We start from the raw sequence: 16042 nt of genomic DNA, 5'->3' as shown, positions 1-16042 counted from the left end.
AATATTATATAATTCAATGTTTTTGTGTTAGAAGCAATTGGGTTTGTGACCAGGGCCCAAAATGTTCACTCCCTGCCACCATCACCCCTGCTACCACTGGTACCACAAAAACAGTGGCCATTTAGGAAGCTCAACTTTGGTTCTACCACAAAGTTCATGAGGACTTAGACACTGTTACTTCTCAGAAAGATTCTAATGTGTCATCATTTCATTTGGGGTCTGTGTTGTTTCGGTCTTTTTCTTTTACAACATCAAATACTTCCTTATCATCCAATAAGTTCTTGAATAAAAGACCTACATGCACTTTATTGATTTCACTCATGAAATCTTCCAAAGATGATCTTTGGGGAAGTCAGCATAGACTGAGGAAAGATTATTAGAAGATCCCTACATCATTGACTGAGCCTGGAACTTTAGACAAGTCATCAAACAGGATCAACAATTAGTTTCCTTATCAGTAAAAGAGGAATAAATAACATCTACCCTACCTCATAGAGTTAAGCATCATCATGAAATAATATGAACTATATATTCTAATAGGGAAAGAAATGTCCTTTTCCTCCCTAAGAAACTGAGGCAGAGATCCCTGTCAACAAATTCACACAGGGAGCTGAGCCCAGAGCCCAGAACTTGTCATCCCCACTCTAGGCTTCCACACACCAGATCAAAGACACCTCACTCTGAAAATACACAGTACAAGTCACTTCTCCAAAGGCTGAGCAAAATCCCCTGAGGAAAAAATTCCTAACAGATGAGTCTACTCCAATTTTAAGTACATGTTCAAGATCATATTCATCAGATGTAACAGGAAGCATATTGGGATAAAATTAATTAATTTTATTCCACCATGAAGTGAGAACCCCCAAACACCCTTTAGTTCTCTCCCTGAGTAATGATCTTGCATTCCCTCCAGTGCTATAGAAAGCAGTGTCAGTCTGCAGCCCATCAGGTGCACAGAGAAATGCAGAGTAAGCAGGAACCCTTAAAGGGATGCTGTTGATGTAAACATCACATTTTTTAAATAAATCCTTCTTTCTAAAATACCAGTAGCAAATTCGATTACTGTCTTTACAGTACCTTTAAAAAATTAAATGCATATTTCTAATTCCCAGGATTATAGTGATTATAGTGTCTGATCTTTACATAGCCTCTCAGTAACAGAAATAAAGGATTCGACTGCTCTAGGTAGGGAAAAAAACCAGCTAGACCATAACAATTGTCACCTTTACGTCAACGGCCCCCCTCCCCAGGGGATGAAAATGTTGTAACAAATTTAGAAAGTCCTATATCTTTGGTTCTCCTCTCTTTGGCCTGGGACTCAGAAAACTCGGGGTGGTACTTTACGGAGCTGAGGGCTAAGGAAGCTGGTCAGATTGTTTTCATCTTGAAGACTCTAATTTCTTGTGTATTTTAAATTTTGAGTAGTGACACTTATTTAACAAAAGCAACAACAGAAAGGTGTGTTGACTGTTCACACAGCTCCTACAGTTCCTGAGATCACAAAAAAAGGTGGTCTCTTTGTACATTGTCTAGAAATGATTAAGAAGGTAAGTCATCTACAATATTCCACAGAGAATCTGAATCAGAATTCTTTTTACAGGATCTAATTTCTTACTCTTCAGTTGTTGAAGTTTCTTTTAATGGCATTACCTTTTAAAAGCTATATTCATTACAAATAACCTTTTCTTCCACTGGAATTGAGAAACAGCAAAGTATGTATACATGCCTGCATATATATTCCTTAATTATAGATGATGCAAGGGGCAGTGCAGGCAATGATAGAGTATAGGCTCTACAGTCAGGTTGCCAGGGATCAAAACCTGGCTCCTTCCTAGCTGTACATTTCTTAACCTTATTACTAACCTCAGTTTCTGCAAACTGGGGATTAATATAAACACCTATCTTATGGGAGTAGTCATGAGGATTAAGTGAAATATTCCAAGGAAAGCACCCAGAACAATGCCTCACACATAAATGTTGACGACTGCTATCTAGAGAAAGGGAGATAAAGATATCACATCCACCACTAAAGTGGTTGGAAGCCCAGGACAGCCAGCTTCTTCCTCCAACACCTTCTCTCAGAGCTTCCTTCCTTTGCCTTAAAACATTTCCCTCCAACACGATGCCCATTCCACTCCCTCAAACTTAACTCACTTAACTTCTCTGGGTCAACTTTTCTCAACTGAAAAGTGAAAGATTTGAGCTTGATCATCTTAAAAGTCCCTTCCAGTTTTTAAGGGTAGAAATCCCAAGTCTGTTCAAAGACACTATAAGCAAGGTGAGACAAGATGCTCTGGCAATGCTAAGAAACCTTACTATGCTTCTATTACCACAAGTAAGAAAGGTGAGGATATCTACTACCTCCAAGAAGAGAAACTGAAGATCAAAGATCAAGCTATACTATTAAATATAAAATAGACAAGCAACACCCATTCTCAAACATTCTCCTGGGGGTTTGCCTTGTTAGTTCTAAACAGTTCGTTTCTCTGTTAGAGTCCAAGATAGACTCTGAAATTAGGTAGCCTTTTATAATTTGCTTTAAATATATGGATAAAAAAAAAAACACCTCAAGTGTAAAGGCAAATTGTCATTGAGAATTCTGGATCTATGAGCAACTAAACAGAATTCAAATGAGAATGTATATTGGTTGAACATATATTTATGAACATAGAATCTCACATTTTATCAATGAAAGCAAGTTGTAATCCCATGAATCCAATATCTGAGTCAAAGGTACAGAGTAAAGAGGTGGAAAATGAGAGCAAGTGTAGGTTGTATCCCCTTAGCAGAAAGCTACTGGAACAAACTCTATTGTCTGATTGGCATGTGTGAGCATGCAGAATACGACAACGTCGGAGGTTTATGCCATATTTCCTAGGAACAGGCCACATATAGATTAGACAGAACATCCCAAAAGTGGGTGGGATTGTTACTTTCGTGCCCTCAAAACTGAGAATAAACACGCAAGTGATCACATACACATCTCAAGCATGAGAAAAGTGGAAGCTCTTTCTGTCTCAGGCTACCGGGAAAGCACAAAGCGTTCATTTCTGGGTTTCTTTGCTTGTCCTTGTGTTTTAGGTTGGTTTGTTATTTTAATGAGTGGTCTAATTCACGAGGATCTGCAGGGGCTGGACTGTCAAAGTAGATCTTCCTAGAGACACTGATAAGCAGTCTGTTAACCAGGCAGCTACTTGGGTCTCTCAACCCATGTCAAATGGTTCTGCCTGTGTTTCTGGAACCGTGCACTTCTGGAGGCCGGAGACCCTGGCCAACCTTAAAGGGAGTGCGCAATCTTCCAAACAGCCAAGTTGAGTTTTGTGCCTAATCAGGGATCTTCTTTAATTCGGACTCGTCCCCTTGGTTGTGAAATTGGTACCCAGAGTAAGAAATACCGCCTAGACATGCAGTGTTCTGTGGCCACACCTCCTTATTTCTAACCAAATCCAGCAGCCAACTTCAATCTCAGTTCCCTGGACTCCACTTCCAGGTTTAGCCAAGGGAAGCAGTTAGCCAAGCACTTCCCTAGCCATTTTCTCTTGTAGTTGAAGCCAGAAGCCCACCATTCTCCACACTGAGCCCCTCCCATAGTCCAAGCAAGACTCAGATCCCACACCTATGCCAGGGCCCACATGAGTTCACATGCACACGTGGGCCACAGAGGGCCAGGGGGAGATACTCCAGTAGCCATTCTTACACTAAGAAGGGAGTCCAAACCCAGGAAAACAAAGAAACAAGCTGGGGGAAAAAGGAAAAAGTAAAAGAAAACTAAAAAATAGATATGATGGTTTTGCCCATATTGTAAGACAGGTCAGCCAAGACATACCTTTCGATTAGGACCTCGCAGCCGGTCGTTCTTGGGACTGTCAGTGAGGTGGGTGGCCTTCTCCATCGCCCCAGGGGCCTTGAGCAGTGTTGCTTTGGTTTATTTCAGGAAGTGCTATTGGAAACATAAAACAAAGTGCCTGGCGGGCACTATAAAAAAAAATAGAAGAAATACGGTAGCCTTGATCATCCAACGGGTATTGATATGTTTCTTAACAGGGGAAAGGGGAGGGGAAACACATGGTGGCGTCTCCTTCTATCTTCCAGGAGTACGGCCTCGGCCTCGGTGGTGGAGTCACTGCTGAGCCCGTGATGTTCTGCTTATATTCCATCCCTGCATTTGGAAGTCGTTCTTTGCCAGGAGGAAAGTGAGGAAAAACCAGCAATAACAAAACAGCAGCTCTACTGACGGAGGAGGAGGAGCCCAGGAGGCGGCTGGTCAGGGCCCAGGTGTGGAGGGAGGCCAGGCATAGGCACCCCAACTTCTCTGGAACTACTGACATTTTCTCGCAAGCAGAGAGGAAGATGGAAAGGTCAGGGAGGAGAATGAGGGAGGGGTCTGCCGCAGGGAGCCGCAAACTCCATGGGGCACAGAAAGTGCCACCGTCTCCCATTGAGGAAATTCTCCCCCCAGTGGCTTGCCTCTAAACAGGATATTGCTTCGATTTCTTTGATTTCCCTTCTCTCTCCCTCTCTCAAAAAAAGTCTGATTCTAATAATAGCTAGAATATATAAATAACAATGTTTTAATGTTACTGGTTCTCTGTTTCTGAACCCAAAGTTCATCTTCTGTTCCTTTTGCCAATAAATATGAAAATTGAGGACATCAACTCTGCTCCTGTCAAAAAGACCCCCTCCCATCAGAAAAGAGACAATCCGCCTAACTTCCTATTTCTATAGAAAATAAATAGCGCATCACGATGCCATCTCTCGGAAGAACGCTCATTCTGCTCTTTTGTTTTGTTTCAGTAGTTTGTGCTTCTGTTGTACACACCCAAAACAGAGGGGTGGGGGGAGGGATGGAGGGACACATGGGAGGTGAGGGGAGAAAAAAGCAAGGCTAGAGGGAAAATCTAAAGTTGTCTTTCATTAAAAAAAATATATCAGAACCAGCACAATGACCAAAGTCAGAGGGGGATGGCTAATTGCCCAGAGTGTCTGTTCCGTGGGTTTAGCAACTGCCCTTTTTATCTGCTGTGGGCGAACCCCGGCCACTGCGGCGTCCTCGACAGGAGCGAGGCTCTTCCAAATCGTCCTCATCAAAGCCGTGGAAAGTTGACGTGTCACTTTCTGACGTGGAACCGAATAAGTCTTCCGTGGTACGTGCTGCGGCCGCTGCCTCCTTCTCCTTCCTGCCTTCTCCTCCCAAATGAGCTGACATGTATGATGAATATATCAGCACATGGGTTAAGCAACAGACAGCATTATTAATATTCTCATTACATTATTACAATGCTATTCTTAATAGCAAGATATTAAACCGTTTGCACACCAAAGGGATTAACCCGGTGCATCACCTGGTGACGGGGATTTGGGACAAAGCAAACATTGCCAGGGAAGAGGCTTGCCCCACTCCCTGAAAAGGCATCACCTCTACCATAGTACATATGTCCACAGCTTCCGACAGCAAAAGCTTCAACCATGATCTTTCTTCTGTTGTGCATACACACAGGCGCTTGCACGCTCACTCAACCCTGCCCCAGACAATGATTTTTCTTGGTGGTTTTTAAGCCTGGTTGGGATTTCTTTGGTGTTTTCTGTTGGTGTTTCTTTGAACAATGTTTGTCCTTCACTTTGACAGTCAGCTCTACAAAGGTGTTACTGTCAGATAACCCATTCAAGGTGGTTAAGCCTCCATCCATTTCATTTTTATTTTTACCCACTTCTAATCCCATTCTTTCAGAACCTTTTCCATTCTCCCCCTACGCCATGTCGTTCATTTGCACTGAAAGCAAAAGGAAGTTGGAAAGTCTGATAAGTGGTAGGTGATAAAAGAGTTTGTTTTCTTTAACTACCGGAGGAAATTTCTGTGATCTGCATCCACATACATGTGCATGCGAGTGTACGCTCCCTCCACACCCGCCCCCCCACACACACATACACACTCTCCAGTCACCAACCATGCCCAGGTATTGGTTACTCCAGAAAGTTCAGTTGTCAAATCTCACTCAGGGCACTACGAAGGTGAGAAATAGGAGCAGAAAAGTCCTAATAAATCAGAGCATCCTGAAATCTGTAAAACTCAGGTTTAAACCTTTTCGCATTCTAAATGAGCCCCAGGACTGCTCTTGTATAAGGGAATGATACATCCCTCATGGTGCTAGTTTCAGGACTCTCACTTCCTCCCAGGAAACAGCAGTGGTAGGGTAGATGGGAGGGGGAAGGAAGCTCTTCCAAGCTCCATACTCTTCTCTGGAAGGACCGTAGGGAGGCTCCAGAGAAGTATTCGCCCACCTGCCTTAACAAGCACACCTCATCTCACGGGCCAATGACACCTGTTTCTTCCCATGGTATCAACTATTTCAGGAACATCAGAGTCAGGCCTTGACTAAATGATCCACCAAAACCAATCCTTGGCAAACGCACTGAGAATACCTAGGTTGGTAGAAAATGACTCCCTGAGCCACATAGCAGACAGAACCTTGGGGGAAAAGCTGAGAGAAGGTTGTGGAAAGAGGCTTTGCATAGAAAAAACAGCTTCCCACTCCTGACATTCCATGGCTTGGATTCTAGCACCCTGTCTTTTGTAAGAAAGGAAGGGGAGAAATTACAGCAGTTTGCAATGAGAATTCTGAAGCTGCCCCCTCTAACCCATCCAAACCTACAGCAGTCCATAATGTGTTGCTTAGAACATCACTCCAAGTGACCTTGCTTCTGGAAGTAGAGATTTCATCTGATTGCTTGCTTTTAAAAAACACTGCATTGAATTTCATCTTTTTTTTTTTTTTAAGTAACTTTAAAAAACAGACTGTGCTATCACAAGAGCCCTGTCTTCTATGCTAGCATCCGTAGAGCAAAAAATTCAATGTTAGGTACCATGTTTGGACAATAAATGAATTGACAGAATTGCACAAATGGACCACCCTATCAGGGTCCTTGAGAGTTACACGTTGAGGTTGTGTGCAGCAGAAACCACAGTCCTTTTAAAATTACTGATTTGCTACTCAAGCCAGCCTTAAGCCCTAAACAGCCCTCCCAGCAAAATATAGAAGGGTTAAAGCTATGCTTTGCAGACAGAGCAAGGAAAGAGCTGAGTTGCTACAGTCGACCATGATGGGGTCATCTCAGTTCTTCTCTGGGGAGTGGGAGTGAAAAAGACACTGGATAGAAAGGTAGAAAGGAAAAATGACTCCTCACTGCTGGAACCAAGCATCCAACCAAACTGTTTCACCTACTCATATCAGGGGCTGATGAGACTAAAAATAGGGTTGAAATTCCCTCCTCCCGGCCTCGCACTGTGGTCTAGTGATGACATAATACAATATGAAAAGTAGGTAGTACCAACCAACCATGGCCAGCCGAAAATAATGGTTTGGTTAGAACTAAAAAACAAAACAACCACTTGAACATAACCTGAAGACCTGAATTCGTTTTAAGAATGAAGAAACAAGACCAAAAGTCTCTTTCTGTTATTTTAGCCTTTGAACAGGTTAAAATATAAACATATACACCAAATCAACTACAGATTAGCCCTAGGAATGCCTGTCCTTTTGCCTCTTTGATCTACCAGGGTATCTTCTGTTCCATTTTAGAAAATGAGATGAGTGGCCAATGAGGTGGTGTTTATGCAGCTAGCCAGGAGCCCGGGAATCTCTGACTCCCACAATTCAAGATGTGGTTGCTTTCCCAATACTCATGTTTCCACACCACACTCTTTGGGTTTGCCCTAGGCACTTCCACAGAACAAACACATCTTTCTGTTACATGTGCCTTGTCCACTACAAGAAAGCACGTTGCTTTCTCTCCAGGTTTTTCCACTCTACCTTGCTGTGGTCCATAAAAACACACACAAAGAAATATGCACCTCATAGAAAGGCCAGACACAAATCCAAAACTTCTCTTTGCCCTTTCCCCTGGATCCTAGGGCATCACTTTTGGTTCTTGAGACCCAAAGAAGAAAAATATCAGAATGAGCTGAAAACCGCTCTCCACTAGAAAGCATCGCCACCATCGCTTCCCTCTCCAGTCTCCACCACCAACAGGATGGAAGAGGAATGCAAGAGGAGCATTCCTGGTCTATGGGCACCTCGTGTGGGAAGGGGCCGCACTCACCAGAGCGTCCACAATCTGCGCAGGACACCAGCTCTTCAGGCCTCCCACTCTTCTTGTTCATGTTGGAGCCCCCCAAACAGAAGTCACAGTAGTTATTGGGAATGACTGTTCCATCCGGTCCTTTCTGGGCTGTGGGAACATTGAAAACATTCGATTTCAGGCTTATATGGGTTTCAACTGCCCCTTCTCCTCCTACAGTGTGGTAGAATCTGCTCCAGAAGGATGTATTATAACCAAGTTGGCAAACTGGGCTAGGCTTTCTTTTGGATCCTTTCTGGTTTAATGGTACTAATAATGTCTCACAAGTCACCCAGAGATTAATTTTTAGAGTATTTCCCAGCTCTGTGTTGTTGTGGAAATCCCCCTGCTCCTCTGATTGCATCCTTAGATGATCAAACCATCCAGAAGGGGTACTGGTCAAGTGAACTACTCTCAGCCCTAAATAACCAGCCCTGTGAGCCCAGGCCCCAGGCATCAGATGGAAACCACACATTGTAGTGTGAGGAGAGGGAGAGGAAAGAGCCAGAGCCTGGATCGTGCCACTGGGAGGGGTGCTCTTGTTTAGGAGATATTCTTCCTGTCCCTGAAATGGAAAACAAAGAAGCGCTGATGGGCGGTCATTTCCAGGAAGAACACCAAAGATGCTCTTGGGGACTTGGACAAACATCTTGGTAGGGTATCTCCCTGAAGGGGAGTCTCATCTCCCTGAAGTCCAGACCCATTGATCATGGAAAGTACCCAAGACCCCAAGTGCCTTAAAGTTTCTAGACCCAGGTTTCTAGGCACTTGGTTCAGCCTCATGCCAGAGATGGATTAAATGGTGAGTTACTGAGCATGTCTTTAGCCTTAAGACCGTCACAAGTAACCAAACACACTAACTTCAAAACCCACTCCTGATGGAGGTCCTTAAACAAAGGCAAAGAGAAATCTTGGGACATGACCTTGAAAACAAAGCCTTGAGGAGAATAGCACCTGTCCTCAAGCACTAAAATCATCCCATTTCCAGGGGCTGCTTGAGAAGCCTTGAACGGGTTATTTGCATGGAGAGAAATGCCTCCCTCTTTCTCTGTTTCTCCCTCCCTATTGCGGGCATTTCTTTGTCATATTCATATTCCCTGTTTGCGACTAAGAAGAAAAGTCTTTCGGTTTATGGGATCAGCCTTAACCATCTGAGTGTCTTCCTCCTCACCAGACCCAGTGTCTGCTGCAGCCTTTCATTATTCACTGACTAACATTAATCAGGGTCCCATAGTGTACAAATCTGAAAAAAGAAGCAGAGATGTGAGCAGAAATACCATCCAGACAGTAAGTGATAAACAGATTCACCCACTTTAATGTGATTCCCTCTGGCCTCCACTTCCTCCATGCCTCTGCTTTGCCTCCAGGAATAGAAAACTTACCTGGGGAAGGCAGAAGACAAAAACTAGAGGAATTTCATTATAGAGGGTTAATCCGTTTATCAGTTGCTATTTGGATTGCTTAATTGGTTTCTAAGTCATTGATTTCCATCTTCAGGGAGGCAGACAATTCTCTGCAAGAAGTGTTAGCTGTTTGGGGGAGACAGAGGAGCTGGCCACATTCTGGGATCTGTTGAGTGTGGGCTTTTCTACATCAGTCCCTGGATCTCAAACACATCTGCATGGCATACAGAATGGTTTTGCGAATAATCTCCAAAAAGCAGTACACCCACAAAAATTTTACTCTGCCTATAAAATTTTCATTGCACAAATCCAGAAGTACCAGAGTCCCTTCCTCCCTTCTCCCTCAATTGCCATCTTCGTCATTTTTAGAACTCTCCTAAGAAAATCCAAGCATCTCTATGAAGCAAATAAACTCAGGGTTTCCTCAACAAGAGATGGATGGAAAACTATCAAATGATGAACAGAAAGAAGAGATAGGGTATACTAACTTTAGGGGCTAAGGGTAAATCAAAGTTAAGTGTCATGATTGATATGAGCTAGATATAATATGTGGAGATGCCAGTCGTTACTTAGGTAGCTTCCTGCATGGAAGGCAATCAGAGAATCCCATATATATCATTCCATAAAAACTTGCAGGGGACCTAGTCTCCTCAGCTATCTCTCTCCTATACTCTTAGGGACTTCCTATAATTTTCAATTTCCTCCCCATTCACAAGATCTTTAAGCAACTAAAGAATCTGATTTTCTCCAACACACTGTATCCCTTGCAATGTATGAGGATGAGGAAGTAAAATAGAGAGTATAAAAGCTTTCAGATTAATTCTTGATATGGCTTGGCTGTGTCCCCACCCAAATCTCATCTTGAATTGCAGCTCCCATAATCCCCACATGTTACAGGAGAGACCCAGTGGGATATAACTGAATCATGGGGCCAGGTTTTTCCCTAGCTGCTCTTGTGATAGTGAATAAGTCTCCTGAGATCTGATAGTTTTAAAAAGGGCAGTTCCCCTGCACACGCTTTCTTGCCTGCCACCACGTAAGACGTGCCTTTGCTCCTCCTTTGCTTTCTGCCGTGATTGTGAGGCTTCCCCAGCCAGGTGGAACTGTGAGTCCATTGAACCTCTTTCTCTTTATAAATTACCCAATCTCGGGTGCTTCTTCCTAGCAGTATGAAAATGGACTAATACAATTCTACACAGCATTCACTACCAACAGACCATTGGTAGAACACCCTATTGAATCAGGAACTCTAATACTACAAGAAATTAAAAATTCAGAAATGATCTAGTAGAGCTAAGCAGGCAGTGATGGAGGTATTGAGCCTTTGTAAAAAGACCAAAGGAAAAGAATTGAATTCATCTGAAGAAGGGAAGCTTCCGAGGAGATGGGAGTCGAGCAGCATCCTGTTGGCCATACAGAGTTCCTGTCCAAGGGGTGAGGGAGGTTCTAAAATCCCATGTATAGGCCCTGGTGTGTGCAGGAGTGACATGCCAGGCCAGCTGTGGTGCGGAGGTACATTTTTAGTCTGGCAATGGCCCAGTATATAAGGTGATCATGCACAGCTCTGTTTTATTTTCAGAGAAATCATTTTCACTTCAACTACTCTCTTCTTACAACAGTGAGCTCAGTGAGAAGTTTCTACTCTCTTCTTACAACAGTGAGCTCAAAGCATCCTTCCATTGTGGTCAGATGGTGTGGAATGGACTAAATGCTTATGCACCTGATTTTCTTCTACTTTTTGGTACTTGAGATTAGTTTCAAAGCAAGGGTTCTCCCATGGAGCTCTCCCAAACTTCAGCTAAAACATATCAGTCATGCCCTAGGGAGGGCACTGTTGATATCACCATTATGAACCTTGTTTATACACATGTCTGTGTGCCTCCTCTCCCTGTTTTACATTATCATCTCTCCATATTAAATAGATCTACTCCTTCAGGTTGGAGACCACGTCTAACTCGTTGTTGGAACCCCTACAATCTGTGGGATGAGTGACTTAGAGAGGGGTGGCAGGGATGTTAGTGGGTGGCACAGTGATGCCCTGGGACCACCGGATATCATTCACTGCCCCTGGTTTATTTCCCTACCAGAGGAGACCTGGTCCCTGTGTGCATGAATTGGTCTGTCACCTGGTCTCATGGCCAGCTCCCAGAGTACACAGAAGTCGGTAGCCAATGGCCCTGCATCACTGGAAGAATAACACTATACCCATCCTATGGGAGGTGAGACATCATTCTGCGCCAAACACACAAGAACATAGAAGACAATGATTCATTGTCTCTTGAGAAGAGGACACCAGGTCATGCCTATCCACTCAGCCTCCCTTTTGTTCAACTGCATATTGAGAAGAAAGGGAAGCAGACATTTATCACACCACAAAACTGTGGCAAATCTTTTGCTGGATGCTTTATATATGTTATTTCATGGATTCTTGCAAAAACTTTGTGCAGTAGGGATTTTTTTGCCAGATACAGTAACTGAAATCCAGAGAGATTAAAGCGCTGGCTCCAAGCCTCGGTTGGGCTCTTCGAAGGCAGGACTCACCCCCAGTTTGTCTGTGTCCCCAGAGATTGTGCCTCTAATCACACTTCTCTGCCTCCTGGGAAGTCCAGAGGTAAACATTTTCCAGCCATACCTCGCATATAAAATATTGCATAAATCTCTTTAGAGTCAACCTGATTCACCCAATATGATATTTACGAAGCCTAAAGCGATAAAAATTATTGAGACTGGCCTGATAAAAGTGGAAATTCCCTTTGAACTTAAATTTAATGTCCCTACTACAGTAATCCATCCTGGGTGATCCTGTTTATTGTCATCTACTCTATGAAAACACTTCTCTGGAGAATTCCAGAGGCTCATGAAGGAATTTTTTTAAGTAAAGCTCACATCATGGCTAGGCTGGCCTATGGCCTGACCCAGCCATGAGCAATTTCCTGGTACCGTATATGAGATCATTATAAAAAGGATTTTACTATAAATAGGAAGCTCGCCCAGACCTTGCAAGTGGGATTTAAATAGAGATTTTGCTTCTGCTTATGGGAAATTGAGTCCCGCTTTGCAGAATAAGACGACGGGGAGGGCAAAGACCTGAGTGGTATCTCTATGGCAGTGTCTGCGATGATGGATGTGGTTTTCTGTTGATTAATGTTCACGGACTGAGATCATATCAGAGATACAAGTAAGTTGCTGAGAAAATAAAGTGAGCCTTAAGAGTTTAGAAATCTACCTGAGGGAGATAACTCTAAAAAGCTCAAAGGAAAAAAAAATGGAAACCAGGAACAGAGTTCATGAAGAAAGTAGAAAAAAAAATAACAGAAGGCAGGGAAGAGCATTCAGATAAATCAAAGTAAGAAAAAGGAAAAGCAAAGCTTCACACAGTCCCACCATCAGGCTCAGGGAAGAGAGAGCAGGCATTCTGGAAAGGTATTAGTGCACGCTATAGGATTTTTGAGTTAAATCAGGTTTTATGTCTGTGGCAAACAAGGCCCCAAATCTTCCATAAAACTACCACCCAGGCAGCGCAGCCTCTCCCCCTCCCAGTCGGATCTCCGCTGTGATGTGCCTGCGACTCACAGAAAGAATGAGTGGCGGGGACAAACCGGCCACCGGAAACAGCCACTCGTCTGGGTTCTGCTGAGACCAGAGCTGTGTCCCAAGCATCCTAGGGAATAGGAAGCAGGCCAGAAGTTCAGGCTCCTCCTTGGCACGTGCACAAAAGCATGGCCTCACATCCTGAGCAGACGCTCTGACCGCCTGCCAGGGCCTGGTGTGCACAAACGCGTGGCCACGCTCGGTGCCCACCACCCACCACCCAGCCCCAGCCCCAGCCCCAGCTGAGCAGCTCTATTTCTGGAGCCTGCTAGCCTGGAAGGTTGGGGTGCACAGCCCTTGGGGAATTCGGGAGCAGTGAGCAGAGCCCTCTGGGAAGAGAGGCGCCTCTCCTCGCCCCTCTCGTTTGCTCCCCCCCTCCACCCTCCACAGGCTGACAGTTCCCGTGTCCCTCTACAGGTCTGACATGTTTCCATGGCAACCAGAATCCTGGGCTCCGGCAGCCTCCGCTCTTGCCACCTGTTATGACTTCATCTCTCAAGTGTAAAGCATGCTAGCCCTGTGTCACTTGGCTGTGCAGAGCGCATCTTCAGAGGACGACGGGGGGAAGGAAAGGGAAGAGGAAAGGAGGAAAGCGGAGAAGCAGCCCAGACTGGCCAGGCAGGACACGCTGGCCAGGCCAGGCCAGAGGAGGAAGCTTGGGGGCCGGAAACGGGAGGGTGGAGAGCAAGGGTGGACCCCGACGTGCCTTCCTTGCAGAATCAGGAGCAGGCCTCAGCTGGAGGCCACTGCCACGGCCTGCTACCTCTGCCCAGCCTTTAATGAGGGCTGCGGGAGGAGGGGGAGGTGGGCTGGGGAGAGAAGGCGGCTGCAAGGAGCTCCGGCAGGCCCAGCGTGGAGCAGAGTCAGGAGAGGGTTAAAAGTGGCGTGATAGAGACTGTGAGGAAGGCTGGACCAGAGGGCAAAGGGAGCATCAAAGCCGGGATAAATGGCCTTAATTCTCATGCTCCCGCTCGCCGGTCGTGTTTACTCATATAAATTATCCCCCAGGCCTGACACCTTTTTTCATTGCTTCCCTAGAACTGATGAAAAAATAAATCCCACAGATCCCAGGAATAAAAAGTGTGGGGCTTTCATTCAGGCTGGTTCTCCTTGGCCAGCTAATAGCAACTCAGGCCCTGTCCCAGGGCTCCAGGAGGAAGACAAAGGAAGCCTTCCTCCCAAAAGTGGAGCAGCAGCGGGGCTGGAAGCCTGGCGGGAAAGCAGACGGCAGGGCCCACTCCCCACAGGACCCTCCCAACCGTCAGAGCCCTTGACGACAGAGAACTCGCTCTCCCCAAAGGCCATCTTGCCACCAGCCCTGAGGACACCGTGAATATCTGGGAAAGTAGGGGGGGCCGCGCAGGAGTGGATGCAGAAGCGCTGAGGCCCCGGGCCGCTGTCATGAGTACTCACATTTATGGACGGGGCTGATAAACTGTCACACTTTGCACCGTCAAGGACAAGGTGAGACAAGATGAGCTGGAATGGCAGCACGTGCCACGGGAGAGCTGGAAAAGCAGGTGGCTAACAACTAAAGCCATGGCCAGAGGGCGGGCTTCTCTGGAGAGGCCTCTGCACATAGGGAAGGGCCCCTAGGCCCTTTGACTGCACTGCCGATCTAGAAGCAAGAGAACACGCTAGGTGATGTCCTGAGGTCCCTTTCAGGCCTATTATTCGAGCATTATAATCAGGCGAAAGAAGAGACAGAAAAGCCAAGTTTTCCACACCCAGAGGAACCCAGCCTTTCATCGCTGTTTTGTACTTATGTAAATGCCTCTTTTCCTATTAGCCATATGCTACCTGAGGGCAGGAGCTGTGTCCTCCCCTTCTGTGTCCCCTGCCCCTGGCCGGCAGTGAGTGACACAAAGCCGACAATCAATGTTGAGTGAAAGGATGGACAAATCATCACAAAGACTTTTTGAGAAAAAAAAAATCTGTCCGGCAAAGGGAAGTTAATGATTAGGAATTGAGTGAATGGAGAGTCCCCTGAGCACAGAGTGACCATCGTAAGTCCCTCTCATATCGGGGCACAGAAGATGTGGGAAGGAGAAATATTGGCGGCCCCGGAGAGAAGAAAGCTGTGGTGTGGAGAGCCATTGCGTGTGCCTCCCCCAGGAATCCTCTTTCTTAGGCATTTCTTAGTCGACCAGAATGGAAGGCATGAAGAATCCCCAGGCTCAGCTGGCCCCAGAGTCTTGAGTCTCATTCTGTCTCTCACCAGGGACTCAGCAGCAGCCAGTGAGAACAGAGGCCCCGTCTTGCTGTCTGTTTTGGTGACTGTAGAAACAGTATAAATATTTCAAAATGTGGAGTCAACCCTCCACCCTTCCTATGCCTGCTTCTTTTTCTCCATCTTTATCCAACACTTACACCTTTAGATGCAAACCTGGTGAATATTTACTCCTAAAAACTGTGCCATAAAAGCAGAAAACATACCCACTCACACCGATGTCTCCATCTGATGGATGTATTTGGTGAGAGTTGTAATTTGCGGTTTGCCAAAAGGCTGCAACAATTTGCCAGGAGTGTGTGCACCATGTCACCAGCTCTGGGTCTAGATGGTCACATGGCCCCCGAGGAATGTCCTTTGTGCTCCAGTTTTAGGTGGACAACCCTGGGTCTGCCATTAATGCTTCAGAATAGTAAGAAAACAAGTAAAGCTTCAGAATGGGTTGGGTATGGTGGCTCACGCCTGTAATCCCAGCACTTTGGGAGGCCGAGGCAGGTGGATCATGAGGTCAGGAGTTCGAGACCAGCCTGGCCAACATGGCGAAACATTATCTCTACTAAAAATACAAAAATCAGCCAGGTGTGGTGGCGGGCGCCTGTAATCCCAGCTACTCGGGAGGGTGAGGCAGGAGAATCGCTTGAACCCAGGAGACGGAGGTTGCAGTGAGCCAAGATTGTGCCACTGCACTCCAGCCTGGGCAACA

At 45.5% G+C, this 16042-nt stretch overlaps 1 protein-coding gene across 3 annotated transcripts in view; it reads right to left on the bottom strand.

Annotated features, from left to right (window-relative positions):
• The window catches only part of DPF3 (double PHD fingers 3), a 279920-nt gene that overhangs the window by 51109 nt on the left and 212769 nt on the right, over window positions 1-16042 (bottom strand). For 2 of the 3 annotated variants that reach the window (XR_002724662.1, XR_002724663.1), the window contains 2 exons: window positions 8098-8226; window positions 3827-5199 (listed from right to left, as the gene is read on the bottom strand). Coding sequence is in view for 1 of the 3 variants with exons in the window: in XM_023183047.1 (XP_023038815.1) it covers window positions 8098-8226 (129 nt within the window). In the remaining 2 variants the exon portion in view is untranslated. The remainder of the gene's footprint in view (window positions 1-3826; window positions 5200-8097; window positions 8227-16042) is intronic. The other variant, XM_023183047.1, reaches the window with a different exon arrangement.

Source organism: Piliocolobus tephrosceles, chromosome 6 (genome assembly GCF_002776525.5).
Source record: "Piliocolobus tephrosceles isolate RC106 chromosome 6, ASM277652v3, whole genome shotgun sequence".
NCBI classification, from domain to species: Eukaryota; Metazoa; Chordata; class Mammalia; order Primates; family Cercopithecidae; genus Piliocolobus; species Piliocolobus tephrosceles.
The sequence above is the reverse complement of the archived record's forward strand: the minus strand, read 5'-3'. Positions and strand labels throughout refer to the sequence as shown.